The following is a 21,545-nucleotide window of genomic DNA, read 5'->3' as shown; positions in this document are numbered from 1 at the left end:
TATTCTCTCTATTACTTTGTAAAATAATATTAGTTGAAATACCCATAGGAAATCGCCCCCACTGAAAGACGTATCCCATTGAACAAACTGCTTTTGAGTGAAGAGTGATTTAGTACCTTCTCCAAAGGGGCACACACTGGCATAAATAGTTAGCTCTGAGATCAGTTTCAGCAGCTAACCTGAGTCAAGTGAAAAGTTCTGTGGCAGTTTAATGTAAAGCAATGTATCAATTAGGAAAATGTATTTCACTTTAGGTTCATATGTGCTAAATTGTAAGGCAGATCACAAAGAAAGCGAGATTCCTAGGGTCTCTCCCAACAGTTAGAGCCTGCCAGGCAGTCTTCTTTCTGAGAGCATCTCTCACTTTCCAAAGGACAGAGACAATAGGATAAAACGTACTTCTCATGCTGTCGTAATTTTTAGTATTTTTTAAAACCGATAAATATTTGTCTCCATATTTTTCATACAAGAAAGTACATAGGTTAAGGGATCACACAATATTTTACAGAGCTCTGAGAGCAACTGAAATGCTCTGGGACAGAGCATCCCTTTTCCCTGTTATCTCCTACTGTGGTCAGGGAACCTGAAGCAGCAAGCTGATGACTGCGTGGATAAGGTCTGCCTCCCACATTGGTTTACATATTACTTAAGGAGTACTGACATCCACTGTGGGCCAGCTCCTTTGTTTGGGCACATCGGTGTATTGCACAAGGGTAGCACCAGCCGTACAGCAGTCTCATGACTCTATTCTATTATTTTCTTATTTTAATCACCATTGATGTTTAACATATTCACAAAGTTGTACAATGATGAACACTAACCCCGTATTCACTAGAAGTCATTCCCCATAACTTCCTTCCTCTCTCCTAGCAACCATTTATCTACTTTCTATCTCTTTGGATTTACCTCCTCTGGATAGTTTACGCAAATGGAGTCATATTATGTGTGTCCTTTTGTGTCCAGCTTCTCTCACGTAGCATCATGAGATTTCAAGGTTCATTCATCTTGTAGCATGCATCACTACTTGATTCATTTTTATGGCCAATTAGCACACTCTTGTATGGGTGTATCACATTTTCTCTATCCATTCATCAGTTGATGGGCATTTATGTTGTTCCTACCTTTTGTCTGTTACAAATAAAGCTACTATGAACATTCGTGTACAAGTTTTCAGTTCCTTTTGTTGTATACCTAGAAGTGGAATTGCTGGGTCACATGGTAACTCTATGTTTAACTTATTGAGGGACTGGCAAAGAGTTTTCTAAAGGCACTGCCCCATCTTGCATTCCCATCAACAATGTGTAAGGATTTCAGTTTAGACACTTCCTCACCAGCACTTACTACTCTCTTTTTAGTATAGTCATCTTAGTAGGTATAAAGTGATAATCACTGTAGATTCATTTTACATTTCCCTGTTGTTTAATGATGTTGAACATCTTTTCATGTGCTTATGCCATTTGTGTATCTTCTTTGCAGAAATGCCTATTCAGAGTCTTTGCCCATTTTAATTGGGTTGTCTTTTTATTATTGAGTTGTAAGAATATTCTATATACTCTACATACAAGTCATTCATCAGATTAATGATTTGAAAACATCAGATTTTATTTTTGCTTTCTGATGGAATCCACTGAAGCAGAAGTTTTCAATTTGATAAAGTTCAAAATAACCTATTTTTTCTTTTGTTGTTTGTGCTTTCAGTGTCATAACTAAGAACACTTCCACAAACCCAAATTCATGAAGATTTACTCCTACATTTTATTCTAAGAGTTTTATAGTTTTAACTCCTATATTTAGGTCTATGATCTATTTTTAAGACTCTGTGTGTGTGTGTGTGTGTGTGTGTGTGTGTGTGTGTGTGTGTGTGTGTGTGTGTGTGTGTGGTGTAAGGAGGGTCCAACTTCATGTTTTGCATGTGGATGTCCAATTGTCCCAGTACCAGTTGTTGAAAATGCTATTCTTTCTCAATAAACTATCTTGGGACTTTTTTAAAAATTGATTGTAAATGTGAGGGTTGTTTTCTGGACTCTTAATTCTACTGTGGTGAGCCTCATATCTGTCCTTATTCCACTATCACACATTCTTGTTTATTTTAGTTTTGTAGTAAGTTTTAAAATTGTGGAATTTGAGTCATCCAGGATTGTTCTTTTTCAGTATTGCTTTGGCTACTCTGCATTGCTTATATTCCCACATGAATGTTAGAGTTAGTCTGTCCATTTCTCCAAAAAGGACAGGTGGGATTTCGATAGGGATTGCATTGAACCTGTCAATCAGTTTAGGGAATATTGCTATCTTAACATTAAGTCTCCCAATTCATGAATATGGGTTTTCTGTTCATTTATTTAATTTCTTTTAAGGATGTTTTATAGCTTTCAGTGTATATACCTTGCTCTTGTTTTTATAATTTTATTTCTAATATTTTATTCTTTTTAATGCTGTTGAAAATTAAATTTTTCTTTCATTTTCAAACTGTTCATTGGGTGTAGAAATAAAATCAACTTTTGTATATTGATCTTGTATCTTGCAACCTTGATAAGCTCATTTATTAGCTTTGAATTTTTTGTGGATTCTTTAGGATTTTCTATATATAAGATCATGTCATCTGCAAGTATACTTTTACTTATTTCTTTCCGCTCTTGATGCTGAAGGGTGACAGACTATACCACCCCAAATGCCACTATGGCATAAGTACTTTGAGCTTAAGGTACTTGAAAAACAAGAGGCAAGAAGCCCATTCTAATCTCCCTTTTATTCCTGAAAATGGGAAATTAAAACTCCCATGTGCAGGATGCCCTGTATCATGAGAAAAGAAACATTCTTTGGGAGCCAAAGACAAGAGAATTCTGTACAAACAGATCTTGTTAATAAAAATCCTCAACTTCCTTTAACCTCCCTGCATTGTTTAGTTATTTTTCCACTATTGCCTATCTTTGTTAAACCCAATAATAAAGCATGTAGGTTTTAAACAGAATTGGTGTCAAAGGACATCTTTGTCTTCTTCCTGATCTTAGGGCAAAACTTTTAGCCTTTTACCATTAAGTGTGATGTTAGCTGTGGGGTTTTTGTTGATACTTTTTAACAGGTTGAAGAAGTTACCTTCTACTCTGAATTTGTTGAGGGTTTTTATCATAAAAAGGGATTGAATTTTGTCAAATTTTTTTCTGCATCCATTGAGATGATCATGCAGTTTTTGTCCTTTCTGTTAATACGATATATCACATGGATTGACCTGCATATGTTGAATCAACCTTACATTCTTGGGATAAATCCAGCTTGATCCTGGTGTATAATCTTTCTTATATGTTACTGGGTTGAATTTGCTAATATTTTGTTGAGAATTTTTGTGTCTATATTCATAATGGATACTTGACTATTATTTGTAGTTTTCTTTTCTTGTGATTTCTTTGGTGGTTTGATGTCAAATAATATTGGTTTCATAGAATTATTTGGGAAGTATTTTCTTATAATTTTTTGTAAAGTCTGTGAAGGATTGGTGCTGATTATTATTTTAATATTTGGTAGAATTCGCCAGTGGACCTATCTGGGCCTGGGGTTTTTTTGTATGTGGAAAGTATTTTGATTTCTAACTCAAGCTCTTTACTTGTTGTGGGTCTATTCACATTGTCTATGTCTTCTTGAGTCAATGTCAGTAGTTTGTATGTTTCTAGCAATTTTTCCATTTCATCTACTGTATCTAATTTGTTGGTATACCATTGTCCATAACAGTCCTTTTTAAGAAGCATTTTTATTTCTGTAAGGACTGTAGTGATTGCCATCATTCATCCCTGGTTTTCATTATTTGAGGACTTTCTCTTTTTTTCCCCTTGTTCAGTCTAGCCAAAGGTCTGCCAATTTTATTGACCTTTTAATGAACCAACTTTTGGTTTTGTTGATATCCTCTATTTTTTTTCTATTCTCTACTTATTTCCTCTCTAGTCTTTATTATTTCCTTCCATCTGTTTGCTTTGGGTTTAGTTAACACTTCTCTCTCTCTTTTTTAAGTTTTTAAAAGTGAAAAGGTGCTTCTTATTTTTAAAAAGAGGCATTTATTCTCTTTTCTACCCCTTTTCTGTCCCTTCCCTAGTCCTAGTCTTATCCCCAGCACTCATAAACCTTCAACCTATAGCAGAGAAAAAGTAAGGGTTAAAATCCCCAGACTGAATCACTAGCATCATCAACCCTACTGACATGAGATCTTGAGGGTATAATTCTCTGCAACAGATGAAGTTGCAGAGAAGAAAATAAATACTGTCACTGGCATTTGCCATCCTGTTTCCCCACAGTCTTCCCATTGAGCCATTGCTTCACAAGTGGTGACTCATTGAATGCTGAGAGTGAATGCAGCATGGAGAATTGCAAGGTCCTGCTGACATCCGTCAAGGTGGGGATGCAGAGTTCAGAAATCTAAGGATGCTTACTTTCCAGAGATCAAAATGGAGGGTGGATCTGTCAGCATTTGCCTTAGCCAGGAGTTAGGTAACATTAAAAGCCAAAGACTTCCAAAAGTAGATAAAGGATAGTATTCTTTTTAAATGTAAGACCCTTCAGTGGTTCTTGTATGTATATTAGATTTGTATGTTATATTTAGTATATTAAACATAAATAAATAATGTACTTATTGGATGGTATGATGTTTGTCTTGTTGAACCATGTTATATATTTATACATTTTGATTTTGGAAAGAAGAATTTGATAATTCCCATGGATAAAACACATTACATAGAAATTAGGCTAAATTCATTGTGAAAAGGCGGTGAAAAGCATTGCCAGTCGTTAGCAAAGAACAATATGTTTGGATTTCAAAATGTGCATGGAATTTTGTACCAGGAAGCCAAGCTCTGTCAGTCCTTCTCACCCAAGTTTTAACCAATAGCTTTAAAATTGAACCTAATCAAAACAACAGTTACTTAATTTGCCAATTATCAGCCCTGTTAGAGACTGAGTGGATGTCAGTCTGTGTATGAGTGTTGGTGCACCAGGCAAGGTTGATACTCTTTACCAATTATTTCATGCATGTACTAACAGCTGTGCTGGATGACTACAGGATTCACAGGGTGGATCAGTATAGAAATTATATATGAATGTCAAAGTGATAATACTAGGTTGTGTATGTAGAGAGAAACTCCTCATAATTGTACTGCTAATGCACTTTTCTCTAACATCTGTGGTCCAGGTAAATCGTATTAACATTAGCCTTTTGATCAGTACACAGCTAGGTTTCAGGGATTGTTGATATAAGTCGTAGACTTTCTTATAATAACTTCCTATTGTCTTAAAAAGCAAAAATCCTGTTGGTTGTAATACACCAATTTCTTTAATACCATAATAATTCTTCTACACTTTGACTTTAGGAAATGACAAAAAGATGGAAGGAGAAGCTTGCTATTACTTGGGCTTAGCGCACTTGGCTGCTGGAGAGCATGAAACAGCATTAACAGTAAGTTCAAGTAGACTTTTCATCGCTGCCACTATGAATTTTTATTTCATTATATTGATTTTATTGTATGTTGTTACAAGGCCAGTGGAAGTGGGATGGGTCTGATATCAGGGTACTTATTTATAGAGACTAAAGCAGAATAGCAATATTCTAGAAGCATTAATAAATTGGTCTTATTGTTTATAGAAGATCATGTATAATCAAATACCATGAAGTGCTTTAGGATATATGAAAATTAACTACGTGGAGTAAAGTGACACCCCCCCAACTCCCATATACATCACCAAGGACAAGAGGAAGTGGGTTTAAATGACAGCAAAAAGTAAATAGTAAAAGAAAAAAATATAGTAAACTTATGATTTGTGAGATTTTTCATAGAAAAGATTGTGGTCAATAAGCAATAGAGTGAATTGCGTAGCTATGGACCTTTCATTTGTATTGGCGGGGTGGGGGGAGGGAGGGCAGCAAAGGTGTAGGGCATTGCTGGTCTCAATCTGAGAAGCAGCCTGCTTCATGGTAAAAATCAGTGTTTGCCTATTTTATGACCAAGCTTGGTGTGTTTGACTTAAAAACAAACAAACAAAAATATGTCAAGTACTATCTTTCCCATATTACAATGGAAATTATTTTTCTTTCATTCTTCTCTTACCTCTAATATATTGCAAGTGTAGCTTCCTAGTTCATTTCACATACATCTCATGTAATAATCCTATTTGATGCAGAGTATTGACTTCTTGTTCAGCTTTGAAGATCCCTTATTTGCTCTTTCAGATGTTCATGCTAAGTAGCATTCCTATAATTGAGCTAGATAGTTTTCCTCTATCACTCTGAACATTGGGTCATCATAGGAAACTTAGGTCTTCCCAGATGACTCTTCTGCTTAATATTTTTAAGTTAATGGTATGCATTTAGCAAAGCTGTGTTCCAGGTACCATGAGAAACAGAGAGTCCAACAAGATGCACACTTCCCTTTAGGAGCTAATTTAATGAAGGTGGCCAACTTGTAAACAACTATAATTCAAAGCAGGATGAGCAGGGGTTTTCTGAGTGCAGAAGTAAGAGTGGTTAGTTCCAACACTGAAGATCAGGGAGGTTTCATGAAAGAGCTTTTGAGTGGCAGGATTTCTACTGGGAGAAGGTATGAGAGTCAAGGATGATAGAATATTAGACACACACACATACACTCATTCAACATGAATGTAATCAGTGTGTTTGAGAAGCAATGAATTGTCATGTGCAAGATGAAGATATAGGAGATCAAGTAGGAAAATCAGGTCAAAACTAGCTGATAAATTCTCTCTCTCATGTGCCCATAGCAAGCACATGGCAAAATAAATTCAAGCAAATACAATAGTGTTTACACTGAAAAGTAAATCTTCCTTCCACCTTTATACTCATTCTCACAGTTCTTTTCTCAAAGGCAAATATAGTTACAAGTTTCTGGTTTATCCTTCCAAAAATATTCTTATATATGCAGGGCATATAAGCACATACACAGGTGTCCATTTTGTTGTTTACAGAATGGTAGCATTTTATACACACTGTTCTGCACCTTGAGCTAACTCCTTCCATACTAACGCATATACTGAGATGCCTCGTTTTAAAAGCTACTCATGATATCCCATGGTATAGTTGCGCCATAATGGATTTAACCATCTCCTGTTGGTGGGCATTTAGGTCATTTCTGATCAGTTTTTATCACCAAGGTTGTAGCATTGAACGGCTTTGTGCCAAAGTGAGAGATGCGCTACAGAATAAATTCCTAGAGGTAGAAATTCTGTGTCAGAGACCAGATGAATTTAAAAATAAATTTATTTTTATTCTTAATCTTCTCTTCAAAGAAGCTTCACAGTTTTACATTCCTACAACAATAAATGAAAGTGCCTGCTTTTTCATGAGCTATTTCTATCTTTAGGAAAGTAAGCATATATATATAATACGTGTTATTAATATTTTTCCTGGCCATTGCTTTTTGATCTTATTATGAAATTTTTCCACCCTGAGCTTTTAATTATGTATGTGGCCAAATTTATCAACTTCTTGTATGACTTCTGGACATTCTTAGAAAAGCTGTATTCATTCCAAGATTGTATTTTTAATCTTTTAGAAGGTTGGAGGGTCTGGAATGCTTTGTTGAAGAGTATGAAGCTCATTTTTTAAGCAGTGTGGGATTTTGGATGACTTTGATGAGGCTGGTGACAAGATCTCATTAATTTACTCCCAATTGTTTTTTGAGTATCTTCTGCATGACAGACGGCATTCCAGGCACTGGGTCTAAACTCGTTTTGGAAGATAACGTTAGTGGTACAGGATAGTCTAGCATGAATGGATTGAAGAAGCAATACTTGACATCCAAGTAACAAAATTTTCCTTTCAGAAAAGTATTGAAATTGTTTTTCTGGAGGTAAGGAGGCCATAAACCAAATGTGAATCTCCCATTCATATGAATTATGTGACCTTGGGCAAGTCCCTTAAACTCTCTTAAGTCTCAGTTGCCTCATCTATACAGTGGACTACTAAGTACTCTGCTTTTGGGGTGTTTAATGGTGGCCTTAAAAAGAGTTGTCCACTTTCTAATCCCTGGAACCTGTGAATTTTACATTAGAAAAAGGGTCTTTGCCGATGTAATTAAGTTAAGGATCTTGAGATGAGGTGATTATTCTGCTAGATAATTGGGGTGGGTTCTAAATCCAATGACAAAGATTCTTATAAGAAAAAGGCAGAAGGAGGTCTGATACAGACAGAAGACAAGAAGACACTCACACGGAGGACAAGTCCACGTGAAGATGGCGGTAGAGACTGGAGCTGCAGTGCCACAAATCAAGGGATGCCTAGAGCCACTAGGAGCTTGAAGAGGCAGGAAGGATTGATCCTACCCCAGAGAGAACACGGTCTTACCAATCCTTCAATTTCAGAATAGCCTTCAAAGCTATGAAACAATCAATTCCCTTATTTTTAAGCCATTGAATTTGCCTTGATACTTCAGTTTTAGGAATCTAATACATAGGGCAATTTAAAAAGCTAATTTATATAAAGTTTTAAAAGAGTGCCTTCCTGGTGTAGAATAAACTTTTGATAATTATTAGCTTTTATTATTTTTACACTAACCTAACCAAGTCTCTGGGCTTTAGCAGTAGTAGTGACGATGGAGGGAAGTAGTCAGTTGATAGTGATGAATGAAAAAGTTGTAGGGCCAAGCTGGGTGACGGAGTTACAAAGAAGAATAAGCAGTGTATCCAAGGAGGCAGAGGAAAACCAGGAATAGATGATGGCATATAAGCTAAGGAAACTGAGCTGAGTGTGTCTAAAAGACAGACATGAACACAATCCTTCTGCCTCCTACCCCAGGTTTTGCGCTGGAATGAAAGAACTCCTTGCAGATATTTCCAGTGAGATCTCAACCGCCCTCCCCTAGGAAGGTACCTTGGTTAGAGTCAAGGTTGGTTCATTCTTGTCCTTTACCTCTCCAGCCAGGGTGGAGGCTTTGGAAAACCAGGCTGGCCATATTCCAGGACTCGGCTCCCTACTACCATCAAGAGTAGACTTTGCAGGTGGGAAGAACTAGGGGCTTTCTTCAGAGCCTAGGTCTTGCTTGAGGCAGAATATTGTTGCCTTTTTGGAACACCGCTCACCCACAACTGAGGGCTCGCAGGAACTAAGCATAAAACTTGAGCCAGACTCGCGGACAGAGCTGAGGGGCGAATGAAGGATCCATTGTCCTGTCTGGATACAAGGTGCCAAGAGCAAAACTGAGAAGGCAGCAGCTGTAAAACAGGAGTCAGGAAAAAAGTACCAAGGAGTCACCAAGGAATGGGAAATGTGGACAGGCTGTGGATGGGGTGGAGATGGACACAGAGCAGTTGGACCTGATTCGAGGCGTGGAGATCTTTCGGCTCAGGCTGATCTCAGAGGCCAGAGTGTTCTTGCTGTTGCACTGAAATCGAGTCCCACAAAACCTGACATCTTGCTTTGATTTCAGATTGAAGGCCACATCTTTTCATTCTCCCTAGCATCCTACTTGAGCCACTTTGCCCTGCTTTCTTTTGGAGATAAAAGGACATTCTTCAGACTTTCATTTGAATCTTCTTTCACTTTTTGGGGGAGGAAGCAGAGGAGAATGGTAATTAGGTTTGTTTGTTTATTTATTTATTTACTTATTTAGTTACTTAATGGAGGCACGGGATTGAACCCAGGAACTCGTGCATACTAGGCACACACTCTCCCGCTGATCTACACCCTCACCTCCTCCTTTCACTTTTTCGTTTCTGGACCTGGTGAAGGTGATCATGTTACATAGTGATCTATTCTCTGTTTGTAAACTACAGCCTGTCTTTCCATCTGAAGCATGGCTTCTAGTTTACAGGATGTCTATTAGAAACCCGCACCTTATTTAGTGAATATGTTATTTAAAAAATTACATGATTAATTAATAAACAGATACATTCTCCGATTTATTGATTACATATCTGCCTGGTTATCTAATCACACAGTAAAAATTTAACATATAAAAAAAGAATTTTTCTTTTAAAATCCTTTTTTTATCCTACTTTCCCACCCTGGGCAGTATTATCAACATTATCTTTATCTGTCTGAAAGCATTAGTGGTGTTTCTGTCACGGTGTGGCTGTGGAGAAAAGTAAGAAGCCCCCCAAATCAGCTTCATCATGTGGGGATCAGATTCGGCATTTGCCTTTCCCAATTCAGTCTATTTTTAATTTTCATCATCAATTCTGTACAGGTTTTATTCTCTTATTTGTATTTTAGGTTTATGATTTGGAATGTTCTCAGATTTTCAGTTTCTTGCCCTTAGATTCAACCACTTCCTCACAAAAAATTTTCCCATCCAATAATGTTGTTCATCTATTTAAAGATTTTTATGTGACTTTTTTTCAAAGAAACTTGGCTTATGAGAAACCTGTCACAAGTAAATATTCCTAATGAATGGTTCTGATGATTTGAGACAGAAGGGACTCTGAAATTTTGCTACAATATCTCAGTTTAAAGGCTTTCATTTATTAATGAATGATTAATACATGTAATAGAAGACTATGCTAACACATATATGAATAAAATTTGATCATCCATTCCTTGCTGATGAAGCAGTCTTTGCTGGATGATGGAATGGAGTTTAACTTAAAAACAAATAATGGATTTTTTAGGGCTGACACACCTCCTAGTGAGGAAAGGGCATTTTTGTGGAGAGAAGCGGTAGTTACTCTGATAAACCTGTGCAGGAGGTCATGGACAGCCTGACATTTAAAGAGGGAAGGCTACCCTTGTATATCAGGTGCTGAGGAAGGAAATGGTGATTCCCTTTGGCCATCATCAATTTCGACCTGTAAATGTTCCAAGTAGAGTAAATTCTGAACTTTAGAAAGTAAATGTATCTCATGAAGTCCTCAGATTTCAAAGAGAAAAATACTTTACTAAAAATCACGGCCTTGTGTTCAAGGCCTTGTGCAAAGTTAGGCCAGCTCCACAAACAAATATTGCAACCATAAAGTTATCTGAGTGAAGTCAGTCAGACAGAGAAAGACAAATTTCATACGCTATCACTTGTATGTGGAATCTAAGAAAAAATGATACAAATTCTATTTACAAACCAAAAACAGACTCACAGACTAAACAAGCTATGGTTACCAAAGGGGAAAGGGCGGGGAGGGATAAATTAGGAGTTTGGGATTAGCAGATACTAACTACTATCTATAAAATAGATAAACAACAAGGTCCTACTGTATAGCACAGGGAACTAAATTCAGTTTCTTATAATAATATATAATGGAAAAGAATCTGAAAAGAAAAAAAGTGTATGTATATGTATAATTCACTTTGCTGTACACTTGAAACTAACATTGTAAATCACCAGGATTCAATTTTTTTTTTTTAAAGGGAAAAATAGTTTGGGGAGGGAACAGTGGAAAAAAAAGAAAAGAAATAGGACCGTCCTCTCTTAGTGCGTTGTTTTTAGGCAGGACTTTTCTTCCTCTCTAAATACTCCATTCTACTTCCTAATTTTAGGAACATAAACTTTACTCAGTCTTCAGTACATTCAGTGAATTATTTTCTTCGCATTATTTAGCAATAACGTAGCCTATCAAAAATTATACTATGAAAGAAAAATTCATCCTAGTGATACTTCGTTTACTCTTATAATACACAATTCTTGTAGTAGTATTTAGTTATTCCATATACAAAGCAATAGCTATTTCTTTGTTTGCAGACATATCAGCATCATTAGAGTAATTTAGGATATTTCTGAGGTTGGTGTTAGCTGGTATACGTGGTTGATCTAAATCTCTAGCCTCCTCAGCAGCGTCCCAAAGAAAAATGCAAATAAACAATGCATCAGAAAGAAATCGTTACACAAATATTCTAGCAACTCATGGATTGTTGGTAAATATTAACAATGGAGGATATGGATATATTTGTAAAATGATATATACTTAGGGTTTTGCTAAGCAATTGTCATTTAATTTTACTTATTCTCTTAACTCAATGGGTGCAAACAAAGGCAAAAGCATTGTACATAAGAAGGTATTTCTGACAAAGGATGCTTTATTTAATTTGCAATGTTTAAGACACAGTTTATGGGGAGAGGATTCTTATAGTTTTTCCTGTTTTAGTTTCTTTCTCTACTTTTTTTTTTTTGTTACCTTCTCCGTTAAAAGTCACTCATCCTTGATAAGAGTGGGCTCCTCACGTAAACAATAATCTAACTGACATACACATGCCTTGGCAGATTCCACAGTAACACACCTAAAACAAGTTTTCCTTTTAGCCACTTTCCTAAGTGAAGACTTTTATCTACCACTGAAACCATGGTGCAACCCAAGTAAATGCGAGATCTTTGTGGCTTTCTCGGTGGGAGACCATATTTTAAAAAAACATCCAGCAACCTAAAACATATTTCAATTTCTTCTTACTTGTCCTCAAAGAACAGGAGATAAAATTCTTAACTCACTACAACAGTATTTTTTCTACTCCTCTCTCCTTCCATCTTTAAGATTTTTCTATTTGTCTAGCTCTAGATATCCCGAAGCCTGTATCTTCCTGGCACTCCCTGGACCTGGAAGTCCCCTTCTGTGTTCTACTCACACGTGGTTAATCACCCCTCTCCCTCCCCTCTCTCATTCTGCCTATTTTTCTCTCTCAGATCAAGAAATCATGGCTCTTTTTAGCAGGATCATTTCTACTTCTTGCATCCCTACTCTTCCCCCAAATTCTCTCATCTGCATAATAAAACCCAGCATTGGGGAGGGGGGCGCCGGTAGGCCAGGCCAGAACTCATAGCTGCAAATACTCCGGCAGGAACACTTTTGATTCTCTTGCTCCTTATGTGACACATTCTTGAAAATTACATGTCAGAAGAACAGAAACATTTAAAAAAAGAGAGAGAGAGAAATAGAAAGTTAAGAAGCCAAGGTGAAGGAGAGATCAAGAAAGGGGCTCTTTGCGGCTCTGTCCTCCTTTATGTCTTCATTGCATTAATTCACATACTTCAACTCTGCAAAATTCTGCACGTTTGCAGTATAGGATAATGTGACAAATCTTTCTGATGGACCTTGCCTACTAATGTAGAGTCTGAATCAGCTGTCTGCAAGAGCAATTGCTTCTTTGATCTGCCTTCCACCCTGTCCTGTCTTCATTTGGCTCTGTGTACGTGACTGTGAGAAGACAGTTTGGAGCCAGTTTAATAGGGTATCATAATATTTTAGGTAGAGTTGTCTAGGGTGGACACAAATGCTCACATCTACCAAATCTCTAATTCTTAGAAGTCTGCATGAAGAAAGGCAGTAAATACCACCATTTTTCAGATAAGGAACTCTCAACTGCTTTTTAGAGAGAATATTTAACAGCTCTTTGGAGAGAGAGGGTAACGAAATAGTTAAGATAGTAAAGTTTAAATCAGGCTGCTAGAGGTTGGAACCTCACCACATGACATCGCACAAGTGACTTAACCTTTCTGAGCATCAGTTTCTTCATCTATAAAGTGGGAATAATACTGTTCCCTAACTCAGCACTTATGTAAGAAAATGTGTGTAAAGTTTGTGCTGTAAGATCTAACATATAGAAAACTGTAACTATTACATTACCATTAATATGCATAAAATAATTATTTTCCAAAGTGCTACCAGATGGTCAAACACCTACAAAATCATGACTTCTGGGTTTTGCTCTAGGCCTGAGTAATCCCAAACTTACAGTTAGCATAGGATAAAATGTTAAATGTGTAGGTGAAAGTCTTTTAAAAAAGTGTTGGAATTAGGATTTTATTTAGACACTATGTTACATGATAAAGATCAGCTTTATATCACATAGTTCAAGTGTACATAGTAATATCAAATTGTTTTATTTATTTAATGTTTCAAGTGTATAGCAAAGTGATTCATTTATACATATATAAAAGTATACATATGTATATTCTTTTTTAGATTCTTTTCCATTACAGGTTATTACAAGATATTGACTATAGTTCCCTGTGCTATACAGTAGGTCCTTGTTGTTTATCTATTTTATATAGTAGTGTGTATCTGTTAATTCCAAATTCTTAATTTATCCCTCCTCTCCCCTTCCTCCTTTGGTGACCATTAGTGTGTTTTCTATGTAGCTCTATTTCAGTTTTGTAAATAAACTCATTTACATCATCTTTTTAGATTCCACATATAAGAGATACCTTTCATTGTTAAGTGATTGTATATTTGCACTGACCGTAGGTGTTGAACTGCAGTCTCTGCATGGAAGGTAACTGTGGTGTAGCAAGAGCACGTGAGAGCTGAAGTTAGAGGCCATGGACTTAGTCCTGTCTGCCACGTACTGGCTGCTGACCTTAGGTTAGTCACTTAACTTCTTGGAGGCTCAGTTACCTATTTTTTTTTAACATTTGTTTATTGAGTTAGTCATTTTACAATGTTGTATCAGTTAACTATTTGTAAAATAAGGATGACAATGACAGATTCACTGTATCTCTGTGCAAATCAAATGAAAAAAATGTTATGTTTACACTTTAAATTATAAACAATTTTCAAATGTAAGATACTGTTGTTACTACAGGTTATGCTATATTTAGCATGAATAATGACAGCAATGATACTCAAGTAGGTAACATTTATTGAGAATCTATTCAAATTGCCTGCTTTGTACTTACTTTTTTCATAACTGTAATTCACTAAATCTATTACATGTAAATTACATAGTGCTTAAGTTTATCTTTGTATTAGCACATATTTTTATAATGGAAATATAACAAACCAACATTTTATGAACAACTTATTATTAATTTGTTAATAACTTATCCTTGAGTCAAAAAAAAAGGCATTTATCCAAAAAAAGGAATTTGAGTCATTTCTTTATTTAAAGATCAGAGCTCTTCCCTACCCACTAAATAGAAGTTGTCTTTACTTGTGATTAGAAATCATTACCCAAAATTGACCCTTCTGTTCCTGTTTAATGTGAGCTCAGATGCTGGCACGAAGGAAACCATGGCCTCCTCCTCCCAGAGGACCGCTGGTTATCATTACACAGAACGGGCAGACAGGCCTGCTTGCAGCCAGTGTGCGTCCTAGTCTCGTGGTTCATCCCCAGCTTCTGAAACAAGCTAAAGTGGGCTCGCCACACAGCTGCAGATGGTTCACGTGCAAGCTCAGGGTCTCAGCAGTCATTTTCCTGCTTTACATCAGAGTTTCATCCGCTTTATCCTTTTGTCCCATGACCCACCTCAGGCAGTCTCCTTCTTGGGAATCTAAAGGAGCAGCTGTTCCACTTCCCATTTCCCCCAGTTGCTGCCACACAGACCTCTTTCTGCTCAGCATCGTATCCCCTCCCCACCAGTATACACATACTTCCTACTTCCGCTTCGCTCTATACATTTTGTTAAGTAGCGAAATGTTCAAAATACCCATTATCTGACTGGCAAAAGAAAGCTGATAGAATTAGAAAGAATATTGATGCAAGAAGAAAATAGTCATAGTTCCTAATTTAAAACAAATGGCTTATTTCCAAACTTCATAGAACTATATTATTCAAAATTCTCATGCCATAACTTGAGGCATAATATAAGCATGTATTCCATATATGAGCTTGCTTAAACAGTTAGCCTCATTTGGAAAATAGTATTTTAAGTACTTCATAAAAAATGTGTTTTAATAATTCGGAGATTATGAAAACACAAAATGCTTTACTAATAATTTTGCTACTGTTATCTTTGTATTTAAAGTCATGACCTTTCTAGAGCATTAAAACAGATAACCTTACGGTAACAACTTAACATGAATTTCTGTAACAAAGACTGCAGAGTAGACTCTTAATAAATTGAATATTTTTAACATTTCCTCATTAATGAGGAGCTTAACTCTCTTTAAACTTTTTTGCTTTTCAGTATTCCTAATGGTTCTTTTTATTTAGTGTTACAGCTTAGGAAAATAACATTTGTGCTTTTTCTTGTTTTTAAATGATAAATACATATGGTATTTGTGATATAAATTATAGTATTGGTCATTTAAATGACAAAAACATCATAGAAAAACTAGAAAACTCAGAAAATAAAAATCTGTATTTTTTTAAGACAGTAATCTGCATGGCAAAATATGCAAATTGTAGACTCATGGAAATGAAGAGATATTGTGTGTCAGGAAAAGAAAGTTGATGGCCTAAATTAATATAAACACTGGTTTTCTAGTAATACAATTTATTGATTTTTTTTTGAAATGTGAAAGCTGGTTTTAAATTCCCTTGAGATCTAGAATACCACCTTAACCAAAACTTTCTGACTATTATTTTTAAAAAGTGCTACTAGTGTAGCTCTTTACAAAGGTGCTGAAATTTTTGTTTCCAGTCTTTCACATTTTAAGAAATAATGCAAAAAAAAAAAAAAGAAAAAAGAAATAGTGCAAAAATTTCTTATATTTGCTTTGAGAGAAAATGAAGAGAAGGATCATTATTTTTGTATTTGGTTCATTCTAAAAAGGATGAACTTGGAGACTCTGAAAATTGAGTACTCTAATCAACTATCCCGAATAGTGACATATGGGATATAATGTCTGTAGACTCCTTAAAGTTCAAGGCCTAGCATATGAAAATGTTCTCTGGAGCAATAAAGCAACCTGCATAGTTCATCACAGGACTAATTGTATAACAGACCTAGAGGCAACGGCACAGCTGTTAGCTCCCGTTGATCCAGAGGCCCCCAAAGAAGAGGCATCACACCTGCAAGAACCCGGAGATGATTATAGGATTAGACACGTTAAACAGCGATGGTGTGCGGACCGTACTTTGTCATTATAGATCGAGCCAAATTATGTATTTCCCCTCTCCAACACAAAAGGGGTAGCTTCAGCAAGAAAAATGTAATTCAACATCTTAAATCTTACCTGAAGTATTCTCAAAAGTATCTGTAGTGCAGACAGTTACTTCAGCGAACAGCCATATTGACTTTAGAGATTATCGGTGTAATTAATGCTCAATAAAAACAACATATACTATACTTTAAAAAATAGTATTAATTCTATATTCAATCTTAATATTGATTGAATATTGATATTGAAATCTTAATATTCAACCCGTGTACTTAAAAAATGATTTTAAAACTGTTTTATCCAGTAATTTCAACTTTCTCCTTAAAGAAACATATAAAAGTTTACTTAATAACTAATAAAACAGACTTGTCGACTTAATCGACATTTTTTTCCATGTCTATTCACCTTCCTTTTTTTTTTCCTAAATGATAATGATGATGGCCAAGGATGAAGAAAGAGAAGGACGGTAATGAAGAAACTAACCCACCACAAAACAGTGTTTGGCTCCTGAATAATTAAGGGTTGATTATATAGATGTGTGTAATAGCTTTAGTTTGTGAGCATTTCAAAGGAGAAAGTTAGTATTCTTTTACATAAAAGCATGACATAGAGGCAAAAAAAAAAAAAAAGAAATCAAATAGTATCAAAGATTGACAAGGATGTGAAACAGCAGGAACTGGGGTTAGAGGTGGAGGCTGGTTTAGAGAGTGATCAGCTGGGTGAGTGTCAGTGTGTGATTACTCTATGGTGTTGGCCCCTACTCCACAGAGAAACTCTTCAGTAACATGTTAGAGAAGGCCCACAAGGGGAAAGGGAATAAAACAGGGAAGGAGAATGAAGGAAAAAAACATGAAAAGCAATCAAGGGTTGTGCACAGACCAGTAGCGTGTCCTGCTTTAAGGAGTGCAGCTAACTTGACTCTATGTGCTCGAGTTTCATAATAAATGAATGACATAAAATAGCCATCACTAAATGCTTTGGATTGCAGCCTGAATATTTCTCATGGTTCTTACCCAAATATGCATTTTTCAGATATTTTTTGCAACACTTACAAAGCATTCTTTGAGTTTCTGGTAGATATTTTTGCCCAGCTATTAGACGAACAATCTCGATGTTTTGATTGGAGTTTCCCCAGTCGCAGACTTGGAGACATAGATTTGAGTACAGGTGGTTTATCTGGGAGAGGTTCCACCAGCAGGAGCATCAGTCCTGCTGAGCACTCTGGGAAACAAATCAGTTATCCCAATGGAGAAACAAGGGAGCTGGTGTATTTATCCACCAGTTCCCAACCTTTATTGGTTGAGAGCTGCTTCCAGGAACACTAATTCTCTGGCAATTCCAGTTTACCGTGAGCCCAGCCATCAGGCAGAAAGTGCCAGGTGCTGGCTCAGAAGCCTTTGGCTGCAGAGATTACGGGAGCAGCACTGATGCTGTCGATGACGCCAGTGCAAATCACTTGACTTCTAAGCTTCCTTTTCCATCCTGTAAAATAGGGATAATAAATTTCCTGTGAAGATTAAATGAGACAAAATAGTCATGTGCTTGGCATTTAGTTACCGTTCAATAACTGATAGCTTTGTTCTGTTTTAAGAACACTCACGATTTTGCATATCTTTTGACTCAGAAATTACTCATTTCAAAATTTATCTAAAGGAAATAATTATTAATGTATACAAATATTTAGCTGTAATATTGTTTGCTATAATTATTAATATATTCAGAGATTTAGCTATAACTTTTATATACAATGTTATTTGTTGTTTGTAATGGGTAAAAATCCAGAAACAAAGTAAGTGTACAATAGCAAATTGATTAAACATTATTGAGTATCCTGTGACACAAAAAGTAAATATTTTATAACAATAAAAGTATTATCTATGAATTAAGCAAACTATTAGGGCACAAAACAATGTACATTATGACTACTTATATAACGTTACATACATAGATATATACATGTATATATGAAAATACTGGAAACATCAAATTGTTTTCAGTTTTCTGTGGAAACTGTAGTAATGAATGACTTTAATTTTCTATTTTGGGGGGAGTTATGGATCTGTATTCCCCCAAATTTCTACAATTAACATACATTGATTTTGTAATAAAAAAGTAAACTATTATTTCTTTCCATTCCCATTAAAATTTAAAGGTTTTAATTAATAATTTCAGTTGGTTTTATATAGACTGTTCATAGTAAAAATCTTCAGCATAGGATTGATCATAGATAGCACTTAGTCATTTTTGCAGCTCATCTCAACCCAAAACATTAAAGAAAGTTATTAAATGCCTAAGAAGTAATAAAGGACATTTAAAGATGACCTGATAAAGTAAAAAGATAACACATAAATTATAAAGCAAAAATAATAAAATAGGAGGAAAAATACAGCCCTACAGCTTATGGTATCTTGAGTAGATCTGGCCAGAGTCCATATGAACAAGACTAGTAATAGCTATGTCAATTGTGGACTATTATTTGTTTTAAACTTCCGTTTGGCGCACATTGTTCAATAACAGATCTGAGCAGTTTCCTCTCACTCAAGTAGATTCTTATTAGACTGCAAGACTGCATTATCCATAGAGGAAACAGACACCTAAGGCATACTTGTGCCATCCTTGGAACCGGAACCAAGAGCTAGAGAGGCAACGGGGAAGCTCTGTCTGATTTGGAGATTGAGGTAATGGCATTTGAATTGAACCACTCAAGATAAATGGTGCCTGTCCCCTCAGTGGAGAGGAAACAGCACAAGTAAACGCCTGGGAGGGCAGAAAATGCTTTCCATCACATTTGGAGAGTGAGTGTGGGGGCAGTGGGGCTGTTGGGGGAGAGGCTTAAAAGACAGGGTGGTGGGATGAGATCTTTAAGAACCTAAGTAGGGCAGGAACTTGTTTTAGAAGACAGCCCAGCAGTTGTGTATAGGACCAAAAGAAAGACAGGAGAAGGGAAGACTAATTATAGGGCTCTTCTGATATATTCCAGGTAAGCAATAATGAGCCTCTGAACTCAGGTGTTTGTGGTGTAGCCCATAATGGACACATTTGAGAGACATTTCACAGCTCTACAATTTTCCTGACTGGGTAGATAAAGTACACAGACAGGATGGAGACCAAGATGAATCTGATGTTTTTTAGTTTGAGTAATCCAAGGTATGATGATACTGTTAACTGAGATGAAGCCCCAGGAGGAGACACAGCTAGGCAGAAGAACTTTTAATAGCAAATGGGAGGACATCTATTATCTTTGTCTTCCCAGAATATTGCACTGTTCCCACCGTAACCTTTCTGCTGGCTATGAACTTGTCTCTAACCTTGGGGTTACAGATATCACCACCAGCATTACATCTCACCCCAGCACATCTCTAGGAGAGGGTCCCTAAACAAACTAAGCCAATCAGGTTGCTTCCCTGATCATGATGTTTTTTTGAATCAGAGCCAGTCCACTGTGGTCAGGAGTTAGCCTGGGAGCTTCTAGAGGAGTGGAGAGTGGTTGGCTGAGAGAATAAAATTAACACACCAAGAGAGAAAAACAAGAAACAGAGATGCACTCCAATGTTCATAGCAGCACTGTTTACAATAGCCAAGACATGGAAGCAACCTAAATATGCACTGACAGATTTCTGGATAGAGAAAATGTGGTATATGTCTGTCTGTCTGTCTGTCTGTCTATCTATCTATCTCCAATGGAATACTACTCAGCCATTAAAAAGAATGAAATAATGCCATCTGCAGTAACATAGATGGACTTAGAGATTATCCTACTAAGTGAAGCCAGAAGAAGAAAGACAAATATCGTAGGCTATCACTTATTTGTGGAATCTAAAAAAAAAATGGCACAAATGAACTTATTCACAAAACAGAAACATACTCACAGATATAGAAAACAAACTTATGGTTACTAGGGGCTAAGGGGAGGATAAATTAGGAGTACAGGATTTGCAGATTCTCCTAAATATAAGATAGATAAACAACAAGGTCTTACTATATAGCATAGGGAACCATATTCAATAGCTTGTAATAACCTATAATGATAAAGAATATGAAAAAGAGTATATATATATATAATATATATATATATATATAACTGAATCACTATGCTATACAAGAGAAACTAACATAATATTGTAAATCAATTATACTTCCATTTAAAAAAGAAAAGAAAAGAAGTGGAAGAAACAGTTGCTAGCAGCATTTGAGTCCCTAGTTTCCCCTTTTGCCTAAATTAGATTGGGGTGGTTTTTGCCCCATGAAATCAAATGAGCCCTACCTGATAGGAGAGCATCCTCATGAACAACAATAACAACTACTGGGTCCTTGTGTGATACGTGTCTAGAACTGTGCCCAACCATATTACTTATATGCTTTATCTCACTGAATCCTCACAAGACCCCTAAAAGGCAGATATTAATAGTATTTTGTATTAGTTCCCATTTCACAGATGAAGAAGGCTGAGACTTAGACTAAGTGACCTCCCTATGGTCACAAAGCTAGCAAATGTAGCGCCAAGACTGACTGAGGAGTAGGCTACATTCCTAACTGTCGATGCTGTCGCAACTGGGGAAGCTGTCAGTAAGATGATTTTAAACTCCTTTGTTGAGTCTCATCACAAATCTCCCATATAAATTTTTAATAACATTCTCATCTGTTCTGCTTAATGAAGTACTGATTGGCACAAGTTACACTTTCTTATTCTTGTCCAGTGGAAATTATTACAGAATAACACTCGAACCTTAAAAAGAAAAATCGCCTGTCTGCTGCTGGGCCAGTTCAGTGTCAGCACAGAATTGGGGGAAGACGGCGGGAGGACACAGGGAGTGGGGAGG

General features: G+C 36.3%; 1 protein-coding gene across 3 annotated transcripts in view; it reads left to right on the top strand.

Moving 5' to 3' along the window:
• TTC29 (tetratricopeptide repeat domain 29) overlaps positions 1–21,545 on the top strand; it is a 724,023-nt gene that overhangs the window by 590,710 nt on the left and 111,768 nt on the right. For all 3 annotated transcript variants that reach the window (XM_032464537.1, XM_032464547.1, XM_032464557.1), the window contains one exon: positions 5,349–5,434. In XM_032464537.1, coding sequence (XP_032320428.1) covers positions 5,349–5,434 — 86 coding nt within the window. The remainder of the gene's footprint in view (positions 1–5,348; positions 5,435–21,545) is intronic.

The sequence above is a fragment of the Camelus ferus genome, chromosome 2 (assembly GCF_009834535.1).
Source record: "Camelus ferus isolate YT-003-E chromosome 2, BCGSAC_Cfer_1.0, whole genome shotgun sequence".
NCBI lineage: Eukaryota > Metazoa > Chordata > Mammalia > Artiodactyla > Camelidae > Camelus > Camelus ferus.
Note: the sequence above shows the minus strand (reverse complement) of the source record. Positions and strands in the feature narration are given on the sequence as shown.